The sequence below is a fragment of the Podarcis filfolensis genome, assembly GCF_964270895.1.
Source record: "Podarcis filfolensis genome assembly, chromosome: 15".
NCBI classification, from domain to species: Eukaryota; Metazoa; Chordata; class Lepidosauria; order Squamata; family Lacertidae; genus Podarcis; species Podarcis filfolensis.
The window spans coordinates 28,464,873-28,483,702 of NC_139618.1; the positions used below are offsets into that span (position 1 = coordinate 28,464,873).

The 18,830-nt window shown below is 49.0% G+C and overlaps 2 protein-coding genes across 3 annotated transcripts; one reads left to right on the forward strand and one right to left on the reverse strand.

The window, feature by feature from the left end:
• The first annotated feature begins 600 nt into the window (after positions 1-600).
• Positions 601-7,565, forward strand: LOC310750545 (uncharacterized protein). The gene is made up of 9 exons (XM_083588881.1): positions 601-895; positions 2,207-2,316; positions 2,436-2,572; positions 2,966-3,143; positions 3,476-3,689; positions 4,725-4,863; positions 6,006-6,191; positions 7,031-7,173; positions 7,296-7,565. The coding sequence occupies exons 1-9, from the start codon at positions 846-848 to the stop codon at positions 7,372-7,374; spliced, it is 1,236 nt and encodes a 411-aa protein (XP_083445007.1). The 5' UTR covers positions 601-845; the 3' UTR covers positions 7,375-7,565.
• Positions 7,566-7,567: 2 nt separating this feature from the next.
• On the reverse strand, positions 7,568-17,472 carry BUD13 (BUD13 homolog). 2 transcript variants are annotated; one of them, XM_083588692.1, is made up of 11 exons: positions 17,285-17,472; positions 15,596-15,692; positions 15,253-15,337; positions 13,980-14,037; positions 12,561-12,985; positions 12,081-12,433; positions 11,529-11,637; positions 10,258-10,396; positions 9,716-9,900; positions 9,012-9,093; positions 7,568-8,640 (listed from the first exon to the last, which is right to left on the reverse strand). In XM_083588692.1, the coding sequence occupies exons 1-11, from the start codon at positions 17,431-17,433 to the stop codon at positions 8,547-8,549; spliced, it is 1,776 nt and encodes a 591-aa protein (XP_083444818.1). In that variant the 5' UTR covers positions 17,434-17,472; the 3' UTR covers positions 7,568-8,546. The 2 variants fall into 2 exon arrangements, with proteins under 2 accessions (XP_083444818.1, XP_083444819.1); XM_083588693.1 differs by lacking the exon at positions 17,285-17,472 and adding an exon at positions 16,309-17,184.
• Positions 17,473-18,830: the final 1,358 nt, after the last annotated feature.

Sequence of the window (18,830 nt, forward strand, 5' to 3'; positions counted from 1 at the left end):
ACCTCAGGTTAAGTACTTAATTCGTTCTGGAGGTCCGTTCTTAACCTGAAACTGTTCTTAACCTGAAGCACCACTTTAGCTAATGGGGCCTCCTGCTGCTGCTGCGCCGCCGGAGCACGAATTCTGTTCTCATCCTGAAGCAAAGTTCTTAACCCAAGGTATTATTTCTGGGTTAGTGGAGTCTGTAACCTGAATCATGTGTAACCTGAAGCGTATGTAACCCGAGGTACCACTGTACAGAGCTACCTTCAGGCTTCTTCTAAAAGTTGTGTAGTTCTTTATCCCCTTAACATCTGAAAGGAGGGCGTTCCACAGGGAGGGTGCCACTGCCGAGAAGGCCCTGTGCCTGGTTCCCTGTAACGTCACTTCTTGCAGTGAGGGAACTGCCAGAAGGCCCTTGGAGGTGGATCTCAGCACCGACATATCAGAAGAAATGCAAACATGGTGTGTCCAAACTTAAGGAAGGCAGAGCATGCAGCAGCAAGAGAACCAGTTGCAGAGTGAAGGGCCATAAGACCAGCTTCCAAGAACCACACAGGCCCTGCCTGCTTTGTGCTCCAGCTGTGCCAGGCACTGGGGCTCTGAGAAATTCCACACTTCTGCTGGCAAATACAGGCGGCCTCTTCGGGGGAGCAGCTTTCATATTCAAATCACCCTTGGCAAAGAGGAGGGGGGAGAACAAAAGGAGGGATTTGTGGGCCTTAGCAACCAGCACAAACCCCTTGAGTTGAGTTCTGGCCAAAAGCAAAGGACAAGCCTCTCTGTACAGGAATCCGAGCAGTTTCAGTTCTCTCTACAGAGCTCGGCCACAGACTCTGCAACGGTGAAGATCTCTCACACACAACATGGAGAGCCCTCCCTTTAAAGAGTGCCTCTGCGAACTCTGTGACTGTGGGTAAGTGCAGTTCCATGGGTAGGCAAACTAAGGCCCGGGGGGGCGGGTCAGATCCAGCCCAATCGCCTTCTCAATCCGGCCTGTGGATGGTCCGGGAATCAGTGTGTTTTTACATGAGTAGAATGTGTCCTTTTATTTAAAATGCATCTCTGGGTTATTTGTGGGGCATGGGAATTCATTCATTATTATTATTTTTTTCAAAATATAGTCCAGCCCCCCACAAGGTCTGAGGGGCAGTGGACCAGCCCCCCTGCTGAAAAAGGTTGCTGACCCCTGCTCTAGGTTTTGCAGGTTAAATGGTAGCCAGTGACAAGGAGCAGCTGGCGATGCGTAGACCTTTACCAGGCCCTGCATCCCCCCTTCCTCACTTCCAGGGGGCGGGTCCACTCAACCCAAACCATTTGGACCAGGTGTGGCGAACCTGGAGCTCTGAAAAGTGTTGTTGGACTCCGCCTCCCATCTGTTCCGACAGCCAGCGTGGCCAATTGTCGGGAATTGTGCAAGTTGTGGTCCACCAGCACTTGGGGGGAGGGGCACAGCTTCTCCACCCCTGACTCAGAGCTTCCGTTGCTGGAAGTAGATCTGGTTTGGCTTAAGCAAGCGAGCCCATCTACATACAGAAGAAGAAGAAAAACAGGCAGCAAGCAAGCCCAGCTGCAATGCAGCACATTGCAGAGAGGATGGGCTTGGATTTTTAAGGAATGCTCCGATCCCGAGGCCTCACAGTGGTACAAAGCCTGGCACATCCTGCCCACTTGCATCTTCCATTTTCCAAACCAGGCCTTTATCTATCAAGGTGGGCAGAGAATGTCCATTACAGAGCAGCCTATAAAGCAGTATATGTAAAGGTAAAGGGACCATTAGGTCCAGTCGTGGCCGACTCTGGGGTTGCGGCGCTCATCTCACTTTATTGGCCGAGGGAGCCGGCGTATAGCTTCCAGGTCATGTGGCCAGCATGACCAAGCCACTTCTGGAGAACCAGAGCAGCGCACGGAAACACCATTTACTTTCCTGCTGGAGCAGTACCTATTTATCTACTTGCACTTTGACATGTTTTCGAACTGCTAGGTTGGCAGGAGCAGGGACCGAGCAATGGGAGCTCACCCCGTCGCGGGGATTCGAACCGCCAACCTTCTGATCGGCAAGTGCTAGGCTCTGTGGTTTAACCCACAGCGCCACCTGCGTCCCGCAGTATGTGTACAAATAACAAAAAAAGTGTCCCTTTTCTCCTTGGCACACAGAGCTGGTGCCAGAGAGACAAGCCCCCTTGATGCCACCTAGTTCTCAGATGCTTGCTTGCTTCCCATGCAGCCGCCACAAGCGCCACAGGAACTGCCGAAAGCAACGGGTGCTGCTGGCACAGCCGAAGACTGGGAAGGGCTGGCTCTCTCACTACAAGGCAACTTACACTTGCCCACCAGGTAGGAGGGAAAGGGGGGCCCAGCTGGCCTGGGAAAGGGCTGGGTCAGTCCCTTCGTTTCCCTGATCTCAACCATATCCCAGCACTTAACTGGTATTCTTTCCCCCCTTCTCCAAACAGCTGTGCACCCGCGCAGCAGCAAGAGGCCCCCCTGCACCCCTCCACACCCAAATCCTCCTCCCATGGACCTCCAGACCACCCAGAGAGCAGAGTTTGTCATCTGGGATCCAGGCAAGAGAACCGAGCATCCCACGAAGGTAAAGACAAGGGGAGGAGATCTCCTGTCACCTGGGGTGAGGAGGAGCTCCCAGTTCTGCACGCAAATACCTGCTTAATTTGCCCTCTTGCTTTTAGCACATCTCAGGGGGAAACAGCTTCAAATACCTTGAAGGGAAGAAATGGGAGCTTTTGGTTGGAATTATTTCTGTTAAGGAAAGCGGGAGGAAACAAGGTTTTCTCCCCCGCATCTCTGTACAATACCCTGCACAGGCCAAACCTTGGTTCAAGGTTGCTTGTACATTTGATAAAGCACCCTGCACCTAAATGTAACGTCATCACAGCACTTCACAGTTTTATGAACACACAGGTGGAAAGTGAGAGGCGTGCAGGTGAGATTTACTGAGCGGGTTGTGGGGCCATCTGCTTTGCAGGAGAGGAGAGGCCAGCACCCACAGGGACCCTTCCAGAGCCAAGCTCTCTGCCGCCTCCCCTTCCCACCACGAGCATCCGCCCTCTCGCAGCATCCAAGCAAGCTCCAGCCCTGCAGCCCTGCAGTCAAGAACAGCTCCAGAAGCAAGGGATTCAAGAGGCAGCTGCCAGACCAGCCAGGTAAAGCTAAAAATGAAGAAAGCAACAGCACCAAAACTAAGCTTGATAAGGGGACATTCAACTAACCTCAAATATAGTATTGGTTCTACCAAATCAGAGCCATGCTGGGGCAGGAATGGGAGCGTGGTTGCATTTCTAAGTTGGAGGCTGCGTCAGGTGTTTGAGCTAAAATGTTTCCTCTCTTCCCGTATCTGCCCCCACCTGAACACAGTCCAGGTGAGTTTTTCCTAGGATTAAAAGCAGCCTTCCATACAGGGGGAGTTGCAAGGCTGAGAATCTGAACTCTTCACACCAAAATAAAAGGGTATCATTCACAATTTTCTGCTCTGCAGGAGTAAATGTCATCATGACCCCCAGCCACCCCTTCCCCTTGGAGAAGGGGGCATCCCTTCGAGAGAAGAGGGCCATCACAAAATCCTCAGAACCGGCAGCAGCTGAATATGTGACCAAGTACCAAAGCGATTTCCCAGAACAAAGGGCCTTTCTTGGCCAGGCTGCACCTGCCCTGCCTCCTCTGGACAACCTGGCAATTAACCCAGCTTTCAGGTGAGCATCTCAGGTGCTGGGGAACGATTCTGAAGAGGTTTGGGACTGAGGAGAGACAGGAGCAGGGACTTCACATGTCAGCCTGATACCAACAAAACCAAACCACGAAGAGGCCAACGGCACCTTAAAGACAAAGCCATTGATTATGGCGTAAGATTTTCTACATTGGGCAAATGCGCCAGCACCAATGGGAAAGAATAAATGCACAGAAATAGGATTTCAGAAAGGAGAACATTTCGACCTACCAGACCACTTTGCTGTTGATCTTGGGGAGGCAGGGGGCCATCCTCAGAGAAAGGAACTTCAGTGTGAATCCGCTGGATTGCGACTCATCAGTAAGTTCAATAACGTTCATCTGAGTCTGAATAGAGACCATGGCTTCCTGTCCAACTATAGGTGTTAACATAATTATATTTGCAGTGCTGAGTAAATGATCACCAATTTGCTGTGTCAAGGGCTCCTGTGCTTGTTTAACATATCCTCTAAGCTCTAATTGAATTATCACTGATGGTACTTTTTGCATGTCATGACTGTTCAACTCCCACCTTGCATTTTTCTCCTCCTGCATCTACACCCGTCAACTGAGATATCACTTCATGCATCTGATGACATGTGTTTGGTCCATGGAAAGTTATGCCATAAATCAATGAATTTGTTAGTCTTTAAGGTGCCGCAGGATTGACTTTTCTTTGGCAAGCTGTTTAAAGTCCCAAGAAAGGTTCCCTTTCATCCTCTCCCAGGACCCGTCTGCCCATGAGAAAGTGCAGCATCTTCTTCTTGGGTATTGTTACATTAGTACAGGTGTACCCAGGGCAATTTTCCTTGGCCAACCATGAAAAGGTCAGCAAGGTAAGACCAGGCTCTTTTGAGACTCTAAAAGCAGTTCCCAAGAGGATCAAATGAATCACTATTCCTTCACAATGAGAGAACAAATACTGCTGCATGGTGCAAATGGCTTAAAGGCCTTTCGGTAACCCGAGACTTAACAATGGGACTATTCACTGCAGATTCTCACACGCCATCACTTCTGCACAGAACCAACTTCCAGACTGTCCACAGAGAGAGCTACCGTAGCTGGAACGCCTCTGCATACTCTCGTGCCAAGCTCATCACACTGAAAAAGAACCGGGGGGCAGAGGAAGCTGGGAAATTTGAAGGAGATGACGTTACCAAGGTAAGGGTTCATCCCAGCAGCAAAGGACGTTGGTAAGAGAATGAGGGTAATACTTTCCTGCTTGAAATTTATCTCCCCTCACCCCTAAGGCTTAGGGAGGGAAACAGTGGAGCCCATTGAATTTCAAAATATGAGGGTCCCACTTCCTATTGGCATCATGCCCAAGACCTTCAGGCTTCACTTATAGGGTAGCTTCAAGTCCTCATTGCTCCCTTGGCTCTTCTGGAATGAAGCCTAGTCACATCCCAACCCAGTGTTCCACCTCTAACGTGGGTCAGCTAGCTGGGCAAGCAGATAATTCCCTTCCCTGCCTCCTTCACCTACTTCTGCAGCTACTTTCTGAAGGGATGTGGGTGGCGCTGTGGTCTAAACCACTGAGCCTCTTCGGCTTGCCGATCAGGTCAGCGGTTCTAATCCCTGCAACAGTGGTGAGCTCTCGTTGCTCTGTCCCAGCTTCTGCCAACCTAGCAGTTCGAAAGCATGCCAGTGCAAGTAGATAAATAGGTACTGCTGTGGCAGGAAAGTAAACGATGTTTCCGTGCGCTCTGGTTTCTGTCACGGTGTTCCATTGTGCCAGAAGCAGTTTAGTCATGCTGGCCACATGACCCGGAAAGCTGTCTGTGGACAAACACCAGCTCCCTCAGCCTGAAGCGAGATGAGCACTGCACCCCATATTCACCTTTGACTGGACTTAACCATTCAGAGGTCTTTTACCTTACCTTTTACCTTTAAAAGGTAAAGGTACCCCTGACCAACAGGTCCAGTCGTGACCGACTCTGGGGTTGCGCGCTCATCTCGCTCAAGAGGCCGGGAGCCGGCGCTTGTCCGAAGACAGCTTCCGGGTCACGTGGCCAGCGTGACTAAGCCGCAGCTGGCGAGCCAGCACCAGCGCAGCACAAGGAAACGCCATTTACCTTCCTGCTGGAGAGCGGTCCCTATTTATCTACTTGCCCTTTGAGGTGCTTTCGAACTGCTAGGTGGGCAGGAGCTGGGACCGAGCAACGGGAGCTCACCCCGCCGCGGGGATTCGAACCGCCAACCTTACGATCAGCAAGTCCTAGGCTCTGTGGCTTAACCCACAGCGCCACCCGCGTCCCTTTTACCTTTACCTGTATCCTTTTTGCATTCCTCTCCTCTTGCAGCTTCCTTATCACCTTCCTGTCCTCCTCAACCATGCGGAGCCCATTAAACATCCAGGCACAGCCCTGAAATCTCTGGCTGCCCAGTTTGACAACTCCACAGCACACAGGTTCTTCTTCAGGGACTGGGGAGCTCAGCCTCGTATTCGATACGGAGACCGCTGGGAAAGAAGCTGCACCCACTCCTTGGTAAGGGACCCATTCAGCAGAGTGTGCTTTGGGGCAGAACTGTAGCTCGGGAGCAAAGCCATCACTGCACCCTGGAATCCTGCCTAGTCACATCCTTGAATACTTACAAGGCTCCAGGTCCAGTCTCTGGCATTTCTGGTCTAAAGGTGATGAGAGAGATGCATCCCGCCTCAGCCCTGTCAGTCACAGCAGACAATACAGAGGCTAGAGAGAGAAGTGGCTTGATTTGCTGCAAGGACGTTAGAAAGAGGGGTGGGAAGGCTGTCCTCTTCATGGGTTAGGGAAGAAAAACTTGCCCCTAATGTATAGCTTCTGTGAAGTAGAATCACCAAAAAGGGACGTGTTGCAGGCAAGAGCCTAAAGGCATCAATAGCAAACCCCAATCTTGCTCAGTAGCTGAATCAAGGTGAAAAAAGCAGCTCCCCACCCCCCCAGAGCCAAAGATGCCTGTTCCCAATCTCTCAGGGCACTGCATGTTTCCCAAGGGAAATGCACCTGTTGTTCAAGCCCAAGGAAGTAGGAGTTGAAACTGGATCAGCTCTTCATTAGGAAGAGTGAACAAGATGCATGTACACTGCCTAGCATCGTTTTCAAATTTCCTCTACGATCTACTCCACTCTCAGTCCTTCCCACTTCTAGTTAAACTACCTCTTCTGCAAGTATATATGAAGCGGATGCGAACGTGGTGGATTGGGCTGCTCTCTCACAGGAAGCCCTTTGTCGGCTCCTCTCATGGCTGTGGCTTAAGGTGTCAGACAACGGACGTTTTAATACTGTATCCCATCTCTGCCAACAGACACTGAAAGCATCTGCTGCTTGTTTCTGTTTTGTTTCAAAAGGGCCATTTTGGAAGCCAAACCACAACATGCAGCACTTATCTGCTGAAGAGAGCGGAGAAGGCCAAGAGCTACAAGCCAGAACTGAAACCCACCCAGACTGAGGGAGGGCAAGATTTTGCCACCATCCACCGAGAGGATTACAGGTATCCAGCCAAATAGTGGCCAAGAAAAGCCCCAGGGAGGCATCCAAAAGTTTGGCTGGGCTGTTGCAGGGTAGAGATTGGAACAGCAGCAGCTTAAGCAAGCTCTGCATTCTCTTTTGCAGGCATATTCCACTCCCTGTCTGTCGACTGCAAATGTACCTAGCCCAGCAACAGAAGTCTAGGAAAGAAGCAGACGACTAAAGTGTGACTGTGCCAGAAGGGTCAGACCTCAGGGACTAATGGCTGAACATTGTGGATTTTAAAGGGGGCTGGAATCTATGCTCCTTCACAAATTATAAAATTGTACTCTCAAGTTCTGTTCATGTTTGGCTTTTGCCATAGCAAAAACCATACTTATGTTCAATAAAAAGGAGTAATATAAACGCGAAACAGCTCAAGCCCAAATCTTTCTTGTTCCCTGGTACAAACATGGTGGTAACAGAACTTTACAAAATGCATACAACCAAATTGGAAAAGGAAGTTGTTATTTACAAACTGTACATCAAAAATACAAAGGGTTGTAAAAAAATTAGCTGCAGAGAATCCCATTTTCTATGACAAAGTCTTTGCATTTAGCTTCCCTATGTTTTGCAGGAACAGAAGGGACTCCTTCAGTGACACCAGCAGATGCTTCAGGGGAAATGCAAAAGGGTTTCAAAATCTGCACGCTGACTTCCCAACTAGCTCCTTGAGCTGCTGCCGGAGGCGAGTTTATTCTCAAAGACAACAGTGTGGATTTCCAGCTGGTCCTTTTAAGAAAAAGGCTATGGGAAAGCATTCTCCCTGCCCAGGCAAAAACTGCACAGTCCAGAAGTGTGTGCACCCAACAGTGCAAGACAGAAAACGCAGGAAGATGTTGTACTTATGTACACCAGGATGTTCAGAGTCACAAACCAGCCAGTGGTTTCAACCATGGCCAGCAGCTACAAGAAAACACAGTCAAACCCTTCAAAGAAGTAGAAGGAACGTTATTCAATGAAGGGAGTCCTCCTTAACCTTGTCTCTTGCTGCTCCTTACCCAGAAAAAGCACCTGAGATTTCAAATACAGCTGCAGCAACCTCAACTGCTCCATGAGGTTAATATGGAAGAGACCAGTTTCTTCCAGCAGTGGATTTCCAGAGGTTTCCATCCGAAAAGGACTTGGGGCTTCTGCACCACAGGTGGCTCTCTCTCACTCCTCCTTGCCCAGTCTATATATACTGCAAGAATTCCATCAGTCTCGCCTTCTGCCTGCAAACGGCAAGCTCTCTCCAAGCCCTTCCAAAACCACCTGGAACAGTCTAGATAGGTGGACCCCTTTAACCCTGTTGCAGAGGAGATCCTTCCATCTCCAGCACTGTGAGGAGGTTCCGTCGCATCTCAGGATGGAAAATCACATGTCCTCAACACTCCACTTGTATGCCAGCTCCTGAACTGCCTTCTTACTTGAGATCCGGGCAAAGCGCTTCTGCTCAAAGCCGTTGGACCTACAGGAACAGAAACAATGTCAATAAGGTGACCCAACAAAAAACTGGGGCAGGCAGATTTCTTGGAGGAGCTGGGTGGGCTTCACGGTGCAACCAAGTCCTTCAAATTTCCCAGCCCCAAATCTTGGTCATGAGAAAGTTGCCAACAGCAGCTGAATGGAGATATCCCACCCACCCGCAAACTTCACAAAGAAACCCCACTAGGGATGCTGTTTCAGTCTCATGATCAGGGACAGAGGATGGACGCGAAACCAGAAGTTGTTTCAGCAATAAGTCTATATTGCATGTAGGAAATGCCACATGGGTACATCACATGGTTCTTTGTAACTGGAGACCATCTATTACCATTACTAGCAGAAAGACAGACTTACCTGTCCACTCCATCCCAGCGATACCCAGGCCAGATGTTGAACCTATTAAGTGGGGGTGCTGGTCCATTGTATCTTGGTTTTTCTGAAGGAGGGGAAGGAAAATAAGCAAACAGCTTCAACAATTATTTTTTTCCAGTGAAGCCAGGGAGTTATGCTAGCACTGACCCAAAACACATAGAGGAAGTCAACAGTGGTCCTCAAAGACCGTGTGATTTACGGGGAATACAGTGTGCAAGGCACAGGGTTCACAGGAAGACAGAGGCAAGGCAAGAAAGCAGAATGCGATATGCCATCCATCACAAAATGCCTTCCTAGAGGAAGCAGCCCTGAACAACATCTTCCCCCCCTCTACCCCAGAAAGCAATTTTTGTTGAGGGGAGCTTAGAAGTAGAATGTGAGGACTGGGTGTAACAGAGAAGGACGACGGGGGAGTTTCTTGCCCAGTTCTCTTCACCACAAAGCTTTAGTCACTCCTCTGACTCCTGACACCCCATCCTTTTCAAATGGCATTGCTGAAAATTCCATTTAGGTGCATCTCTTAAGATCAAAGTTATTTCCAAGCTGAACATTCCACCTCTTAGCTGTAACAGATCAGAACTGACCTTTGGGAAGCACGAGAATTAGCACAGTGCCTCTTCCTGTCAACCACAGCCACCCTCCCCACTGCCACAAACAAGTAACACCTGGAGACTGCAAGTGCTGACCTTTGGTATCTTTCTTCTCCTTGGCCTTCTTCTTCTTAAGAAAATCAGCCATGGGGTCCCCTTCACGCTCCTGCTCCCGCAGCATCTTGTCCAAGTCCTGGTCGTCAATGTACCTGGCCAGTGGCTTCTGCATTTCTTTCGCTGCATCTTCCACATTCTGCTGCTGCTGCCGGCTCTGTGTGAGGCTGCAGGGAGAGGCACAAAACAAAGCAGGGCATAAGCGGCTGGACTCAACTTTTTTTCTTGCCTTTTTTGCACAAGACACTACAGGAGGTTTGGAAAGAGAGAAGGGTCACCTGCTGTTGCCCAAGTCAGCAACACACCAAGGAAGGCTTGACACAGCGGCTCTTCTCTTAGGGGGATGATTGTGGCTCAATGCTAGAGCCCCTGCTTTGCAGGCAGGAGGTGTCAGGTTCAATCTTCTGAGCTGGTGTTAGGACACCTTCCTTTCTCACTGTTAAGTGAGTTTTCCCATCCCCATTTTTCAGTGGTCTGATAGGGAATTGGGATTCTGCCCTGAACACAGGAACCAACCAGCTTACCCCTTTCCCCATTTGGCATACTGCTCATCTCGCTCGGATTTCTCCTCTGCTTTCTTGCGCTGTTCCAGCAACTCCTGCTTCAGGTCCCTCTTGCGGCCCGACTTGTCCCTGAAAACCGTTTCAGCATGTCGCGATTCAACTGGGGAAGTGAAGCGGGGGAGAAGGAGTCAGGCATTCCAGCTAGCCACAATAGGGGGCTGAAAAATGTCACACCATCGAATCTATCTGTTTGGTGAACTCAGCACACCCAGTAAACATTTGATTATTTCTGTAGTAAAGCAAAGCTGTAAATGATAAATTGAACTGGTATTTTTCTGCTTGCAGGAAATGCGGGTCTCTGGACTGCAGAACTTTGATTTTGGACTTACAATGAGCCAAGAACGAGACAAATCGTATGACTCACCACCACTACTGCTAGCAGCTCTTGAATTTCACAGGTGAAAGGTCTATCTACATTTCCTTTCAATCTGCTGGGTGCTAACTTCATTGGGTGTGAACAATTAGACTCCAAATATCTGTAAAAGGTAAAGGGACCCATGACCATTAGGTCCAGTCATGACCGACTCTGGGGTTGCGGCGCTCATCTCGCTTTATTGGCTGAGGGAGCCGGCGTACAGCTTCCGGGTCATGTGGCCAGTATGACTAAGCCGCTTCTGGTGAACCAGAGCAGCGCACAGAAACGCCGTTTACCTTCCAGCCGGAGCGGTACCTATTTATCTACTTGCACTTTGATGTGCTTTCGAACTGCTAGGTTGGCAGGAGCAGGACCGAGCAACAGGAGCTCACCCCGTCGAGGGGATTCGAACCACCAACCTTCTGATCGGCAAGTCCTAGGCTCTGTGGTTTAACCCACAGCGCCACCCACGTCAAATATCTGTAGGCTTGCACATTTTTCAGTCATAGCCCCCCACATCCGTATGAAAGGACAGTGGTTTGCTTTAGAGAATGCAGCAGCTGCAACTACCCATTCCTGCAACTAGCAGTCCCAGCTCATCACGACTGCATTTGCAGGAGGACCTGCCCAAAACTCTGGTGGGCCCTGCTCCACTATGGAGGGTCACAGCCGAACACTTCCTTCTGAAAGCCGCTTTCATTCCTGCTATAATAACCCAGTCTGGGCAGGGATGACATGTCCTGATGGGTTTTAAACAGAGGTGCCCATACAGCCCCGGGGGTGAGGGCTGGATTCATGTCCTACTTGTGCCATGAAGTCACTGTGTGACCCTGAGAAAGTCACATTCTCCACCTCTGCCTCCCACCCCACAGCTCACCTTCCAAATGTTTGCTGCTGCTTTGCTGTTTCCTGAGCTCATGCTGCTCCTTCCTCAGTAGCTCAGCTGACACTAAGCCAGCTTTGCCCCCCGAAAGCATCTGAGGGCCCTGCAAGCCAAAAGCAGCACAACAGCTGTGTCAAAAATAAAAATGCTACCCTTGTGCCAGTTCCACAAAAGTACTAAACCCCATACAATTCCAGTGTAGCTGCCTCTGAGGGAAGTCATTCCCCATAGCACTTGGGGAAAGCATACAGAAAATCATTACAGGGTTCCACAGCTCCTTATTTATTTATTCAGAGCATCTGTACTCTGCTCTTCAGCCCAAAAGGCTCCCAGAGTAGTTTAGATATAATCAATTAAAACAAGACATCCCTGCCTGCAGATTTACCATCTATAAAAAAACAACACAACACACAAAGAGAAAAGGGGCAGGGAGAAAAGAAGAAAAAGCAAAGTCTGTCACCAATTCTTAAGCAGCAGTTCTTATTATGGTTGTCACACTTACAAAACAGAATCAGCACATTTACTGCTGAATAACAAAGTCCTCACCTTTTGGATGCCATCCTTCCCTTTGGTGTCCTTGGCCCGTCGAGGTGGTGAGAGGTCAGGGGGGCTCCTGGATCTGTGGGCCTTTCTCCTGCCTTCTTGACCTCTTCGGGGAGGGGACAAATCAGAGTCTGAAGACTTGCCCCGTGTTCTTCTGGGAGGAGAGAGGTCGGAAGGAGAGCTCGGGCGCTGTGAGTGTGTACTGCGAGAGGCCCGTGGTGGGGAAAGGTCCGAATCTGAGGAGGTTTTGGCACTCCTTCTGGGTGGGGGAGAACTGGAGTCGGATTCAGAATCATGTCTCTGGCGCTTCCTCGGTGAAGGTGCTGATGAATGGGACCGTTTATTGGCTTCAGAGTCTGTAAAGTGGCATACAAGCATCAAAACAAATTACCAAATGTGACTGGATGTTTACCAGGACTTCCAATAACTCACACTCCCAAAACATACTCCTCTCTGGAGAAAGGCTTCCACAAATCTACTCACCTCTGGCGTTGCTTTGTTTTCCTAGACCCCCTGTGGGCCACTGCAGTTTCTGAGACACCAACGGAACGGCATCAGAATCACGCGTCTTCTTCTGGGGTGGTGACAGGTCAGAGGTAGCTTGCCACCTCTGATGGGCTGAGGGCTTGTCAGCATAGCGTTCCTGTCGGACTCCATGCGAGCTTCTGGTATTATTTTTGCCTGTGTCAGAATGATGCCTTTTAGGTGATGGATCTGGAGAGTCACGACGGCCCCTCCTGGGTGGGGATTGATCTGGTGAGTCACAACGGGTCCTTCTGGGCGGTGACTGGTCCGGCGAGTCACAGAGGACCCTCCTGGGCGGTGATTGGTCCAGAGAGTCATGACGTCTCCTTGGCGGTGACTGGTCTGGCGAATGCCTTGCTCTTTTTTGTTTTGTGGCGTCTGAACTGGAAGGAAAACCAAAATGCACATTAGTCAAAGCTTCAAACAGGCAAGTCACTTTCAGTAAAATTTTGCTGCCTTATATGGTTTTGACACAGCAGGCTGGCAGCAAGCGGGGAGTAGCAATCCTGACCAGGGAACACCCAGTGGGCTGACTCAGCCTCCTGGTGTTGGCACCTGAAACTCTGCCACTGCCAGTTTCTTTGCCAATACCACCACAGCCAGAATGCCAACTGTCCACCATGTGTGCTCTTTCTTTGGAATCATGTGACAATTAAGTATTTATCTTGACACCCCTCTTATACCGCACTACGGCCAGCCCAGTTCTAACTAGGTTCATAAAGATGTTGGGAGGCTTACTGTGCCCTTTTCAACTGTGCAGAGCCTACACAGTCTGTTTTCAATGAGCCTGCAACAAGCTTCGTGCTTTAGCTTCAAAGATTTCATAGAGCTGGTGGGCTACAAACATGAAGTGCTAGTCATTCCTTCCACTCACAAACTATGTTAAATAGCTGCTCCAATCCAGAAGGTTAGAGCCACTGTCACAACAGCTGTTAAAATCATCCTGAAGGAGCTTTTCTTCCTCCTCCTCCTCCTCCTTTGGTGATCCCTCGTAGACAAGTACGATTGTCTTTCATGAACACTGTCTTAACAGTGAGTAAACAACACTGTCTTAACTTTGAGTTGGATTTGTGGCAGAGAGGCTGTTTTGTGCTTGTTGGTGGAGCACTTTGGTTTTCGGGATGTTGAGCGATAGGTCAAGCTTTTTGTAAGCTTCTGCAAAGATATGGAGGATGGTTTGGAAATCATCCCCCAAGTGTGCACACACTACGTTGACATAAACGTACTGAAGTTCTATGATGGAAGTTATGGTAACCTTACTCTTTGCTTTCAGCCTACTCAAGTTAAAGAGCTTTCCATCTGTTCCTCCTATACCACAGATGTGTCCTCGTCAGGAAAACATGAGCTGTTAAATGCTCAACTAAATACCCTCCTTACCTCTTTGTTGAATTTGCAGTCACAGAACGATCAGATTCTTGTGGCTCTTTCTTCTGATCTGAAAAAAGAACGCAATTTAAGCCATGTTTATGTAGACCTCTGAATTGTCTCCATAACATTATGATAATATGCAAGTTTTGTGGCCTTTGCAATGGTCATGCAAAGGACAGCAATGTCTAGAAAACTAACCCAGGAGCGGTGATGTGGAGCGGAACATGTTCCAGTGCTTTATCTTTCTGCAGAATGCATTCCATCCCATATGGTAATTAGTAACAATGAACATCAATTGAAAATACAGTGTTAGGCAAGTCAGACAGAGTCAACCTTTCTAAGTGTTGTTTACTAAATATAGTATAAGTAAAATAAACACACTAGATTAGATCACCTTCTAGAGCATCAGAAAGTTTTCCAATGCAAATTACCCCAATTCAATTTTTTCCCCTGGAAAATTCACATCACTGTCCAGGAGGAGAGCACATATTTTTCCATGCAAAAGAGCCCATGCAAAAGATCTCAAGGTGGGAGACTCCTGCTAGTCACTATCTATAACACTGAGCTGGATGAATCAAAGTCTGACTTGGCATAAGGCAACTCCCTGCATTCCTATGCTCGCCCCCTCCCTGAGCTAAAGTAAACCCCCGACAGGCTTTTTTGGCAACCCACAAACTTCTTTTTCAAACTCCACTTCCCACAAACTGTTTCATCCTGCAAATACTGCTGGACTACAACTCCCACCAACCCTGAGCATTAACTATGCTGGCTGGGGGATGATGTGAGTTGGGATATTATTGAAGGGTCACTGTTGACCCACTTCTGTAACATAGTTATGAAAAACGGATTACACTTGATACGTCATAGCAAAAATGTTCACACTAGCTGAATTCTACATGAGATTCCATTACTGACAGTTTGCATTCTGATGACTCATAATGTCTTATTTTGTTAAGACCCCAATGAACTTCTACATTGCCTAAACACTAATAAGTGTATTTATTTTCCACCTTCATTCTTTTTTGCGCAGTAACCGCTATCTCTTGGTTACGCTTCCATAACATTTACTAAGCTACTTCTCTGTTCACCTAACCTCACTCTTCTGCCACACCTACAGAAAAGAGAGGTATAACTACACAAAAGAACCCTCTCACTCCCCCCCCCCCCGCAAAAAAAATTTGTGCCTGTCTTGGTTGTGTGCCTACATGCAGAGCTAACCTGATGAAAGTATCTCACAGAGCACAAAATAATCATCCCATTAGAAGAACTACAGAACACTAACCTCCCAACAGCTTCCACTTGTTACTGGTTCGGAATTCTTCCATCCATTTAACTTCATCTGGCCTCTCATCAATAAACTCAGCCACCTGGAAGGAAAGACAGGAGATCTGGGCACACTGCAAAGCCAAAATCTCCCCAGCTGAGCGACCCTTGTTACAGTGTGTACTGAATGCATCTGTGCTTGTCTGAACCCTCCAATTCCAATGACTAAAATGGAAATTATATTGACCTTCACTACACACGACTGAGAAGAAAAGATGATGTACTACTCAGAGAGTTAAACAGTTTTAAATAAGTGATGGTACAGCTAAGCACTCTGTTTCCAACTGCCTCCAAATACTCACCACAGGCAAGTCTCCATCATCCCCCTCCTCATCCTCTTTTTCCTGCTCAATAGGGATATTTTTCCAGCTTGTGTCATCATCATCCACTATGCGAATTCTGGATGTCAAACCGATAACACAACATGATCAAAGATCAGCATATTGTTTAAATGTATTCTCTGAAAAAAAGAGCAGCTCTCTAGAATAAGAAATTGCATTAGTATCACAGTGTAGCATTACAAACACTTCCATTTATTAAGCCATCATACTCATGAATAAATCTTCTAGATAACTGCTAGGCTGGCAGAATATACCGTTGCTCGGTCCCTGCTCCTGCCAACCTAGCAGTTCGAAAGCACATCAAAGTGCAAGCAGATAAATAGGTACCACTCCAGCGGGAAGGTAAACGGTGTTTCCATGAGCTGCTCTGGTTTGCCAGAAGCAGCTTAGTCATGCTGGCCACATGACCCGGAATCTGTTCACTGGCTCCCTCAGCCAGTAAAGCGAGATGAGCGCTGCAACCCCAGAGTCGTCCACGACTGGACCTAATGGTCAGGGGTCCCTTTACCTAGTTATTAGGTTTCCCACATCCAAGCCCAACATTCTGACTAGTCTGTTAGAAACTCAGAATGCACAAGTGGGCTGCGCCCTCATTTTTCTTATTATGTGGTGTCCACTGCTTTAAGAGCTGAGTGACATGCTAAAGGCTTCTATGGGCAGCACCATCAACGTACTTGCCATTTTGCAGGATTCTCATACAAAGACCACAAACTGCTGCCTTCTAGGACCTTACAATCTGAAAGCTACAGTAAACTCCTAGAAAAGACAGGAAGGGAATAGAATGAATGACAGCCAATGCTACTGAATGATACTGAGGCTTGGTTACACAGCAGGAGAGAAAGAGGGGAAATGGAAGATTGGTGGAGGCATAAAAAGACTCACATTCCAGCACTAATCTGATAGGAAGAGGAAACCAGAAATTGCATAGACAAGGTTATGAAATGCCACACAGATGATGTGAGCAAGTGGGCTGCCTGGAACGCTGTCGGGTGGTCCAGTGGGAAAGAGATAATTGGACTTGTTCACCTTTGTCGTATAGAAGGAGGAATTTCACAGGTACAACATAAACCCAGCATGAAATGCAAGCAGGCTGCTAGACAAGGAAGGGTCTCCTCCACCCCACCCAGCTGTGCAATGCTCCATCCCTCCTCTGCCGCGTTTCAACAAGCAAGTAAAAAATGCTGCAGACCAGTATATTTGGGCATATTTGCAAGGCTATTAAAAACACAAATGGGCGTTGTGGCTTGAGAAGCAAGGCGGGCAGTCTGACCAACCAAGGCTGCCCTGCGGTGAACTTTGGCATTCAACCGTCATTTATTCATTTATATCCCTTTCTTTTGGCCCCCAAGAAGCTCAAGGGTGGCACACATGGTTCTCCCTTCCATTCTCACTTAACACCCCCACCCACAACAACCCTGCGAGGTAGGCGAGGCTGAGAGGCCGTGCAGAGAAGCGCAGATATTTCTATGCGTTCATACCCCTCAAAAGGAGGGGGAAAGCAGAGCGGGGAAAGGGAGGAGGGTCTCCTCGCCATCGGCAGGAAGGAGGAGGAGGCGGCGGCCGCGGCGGAGACAGAGCCAACAACCACCCCTCCATCCCTCCATCCCTCCATCCCTCCATCCCTGTTCCCTCCCTCCCTCCGCCTCCCACCTTCCCGGCGGCAGCTCCTTCGCCGCCTTCTTCTTCTTGCGCCGCTTCTTGGCCTCCGAGTCTGCCTCCGGCCCGTCGGCCTCCAGGTAGCGCCGCCGCAGGTATTCGGCCTTGGACAGGCCCGAAGCTGAAGCCGAGGCCGCCGCCATCTTCCTCAGGCGGGAGGAAGCGGAAGCCAGGTCGGCTACGGAGTCAGAACCATAGAGAACGAGGCTCTTTTTTTCCTCCTTTCTCTATGGTTGGAGCTGCTGGGGGCCGTGAAGAGCGCGGGAGCCTAGGGCGCCCTCTAGCGGCAGCATCTCTGCGCGAGGGATGGGAGGCAATAATCTCGGGCCCACCAGGCGGAGGCGGCCGGGCAAGCGGGGCGGGGGGGGGCAGGCAGAGCAGCGACCCTTGTTTATTATTGCAAGCTTATCCGCACCTTTTCCTTCAGGATGCTCAAGGTGAATGGCCTGATAACACTTGTAGTTTAATGGTGAATTTTTGATATAATGAAGATGTAAAAAAAAATTGGATTATTATAAAAGATGTAGGAGGAAATGACTAACAGTTGGACCCATGAAGGGGAGGAGGGAAGTCCAGGAGATTCTATACAATCTTGTCTTTCTGTTGTGTGTTGGATATGTGATTGTAAAACTGTAATTTGAAAAACCAAATAAATAATTTTATTTTATTTTTAAAGGTGAATCGCCTGGTTCTCTTCCTCCCCACCACAACCCTGTGAGGTGGACTAGGCGGAGGATACAGGAACTGGCCCAAGGTGACTTTCACAGCCAAGCGCGTGGGGTGGGGAGCAGAATGCCAGAACTGGAAAGTTGGAAGACACCAGGGTTCATTTAGTCTGACCCCCTGCAAGCAGGAATCACAGCTGAAGCATCCCTGATGGCCACCCAGCTTCTGCTTAGAAACCTCCAATAAAAAAATGTGCCACTTTCTGAGGGAGCCTGTTGCGCTATCAAACAGCCCTTAGTGCCTGAAAGTTCTTCCTAATGTTTAGTTGGAATCTCCCTTCTATTTTAATCCACTGCTTTGGGATAGTCCCAAGAGAATGCAGTAGTAACGCAGTAAAGAGAGAGGAGTGGAGAGAGAAGAGGCAGATGCCGACCTACCACCTATCTTAGGATCCCTCAGAGGGAGGCATAGGAGCCAACTCCTATATTTGAGGCCAGGGGGCCTCAAAGCTGATGGGCATTGCTACTCAAATGATGTGCATGTGACACGTCTTGTAATGCGGGGCAGAGCTTACCTGGCCCCCCAATATTTTATTCAAGTTGGCACCCCTGTAGGGAAGCCCTTGCCTCTCAGGCCAGCTATACTATTGCCAGGCTGAGAGGCTTCCACATTCCAGGAACAGAGCAATATGAGCGATTGCTTGCTGCTGCCCTCACCTCCTCCCGACTGTGGATTTCCCAGAGGCACTGGGGTGGGGGGAGCACCATTAGTGTGGGAAACAGGACAGCAGGATATGTATGGTCTGATCCAGCAACACATTCCTGTTTGGTATTCTCTATCCACTGGGACACGGGTGGCACTGTGGGTTAAACCA

What these genes read in the sequence shown, in the direction of transcription:
- LOC310750545 (XM_083588881.1), top strand. Translation starts at nt 846, where the DNA reads ATGGAGAGCCCTCCCTTTAAAGAGTGCCTCTGCGAACTCTGTGACTGT. An exon ending in AACTTACACTTGCCCACCAG is followed by an intron (nt 2,317 to 2,435) that starts GTAGGAGGGAAA and finishes TTCTCCAAACAG; the next exon opens with CTGTGCACCCGCGCAGCAGC. An exon ending in GCAGCTGCCAGACCAGCCAG is followed by an intron (nt 3,144 to 3,475) that starts GTAAAGCTAAAA and finishes TCTGCTCTGCAG; the next exon opens with GAGTAAATGTCATCATGACC.
- BUD13 (XM_083588692.1), bottom strand. Translation starts at nt 17,433, where the DNA reads ATGGCGGCGGCCTCGGCTTCAGCTTCGGGCCTGTCCAAGGCCGAATAC. An exon ending in CAAGTGGAAGCTGTTGGGAG is followed by an intron (nt 14,038 to 15,252) that starts GTTAGTGTTCTG and finishes TTCTTTTTTCAG; the next exon opens with ATCAGAAGAAAGAGCCACAA. An exon ending in AAAACAAAGCAACGCCAGAG is followed by an intron (nt 12,434 to 12,560) that starts GTGAGTAGATTT and finishes GCCACTTTACAG; the next exon opens with ACTCTGAAGCCAATAAACGG.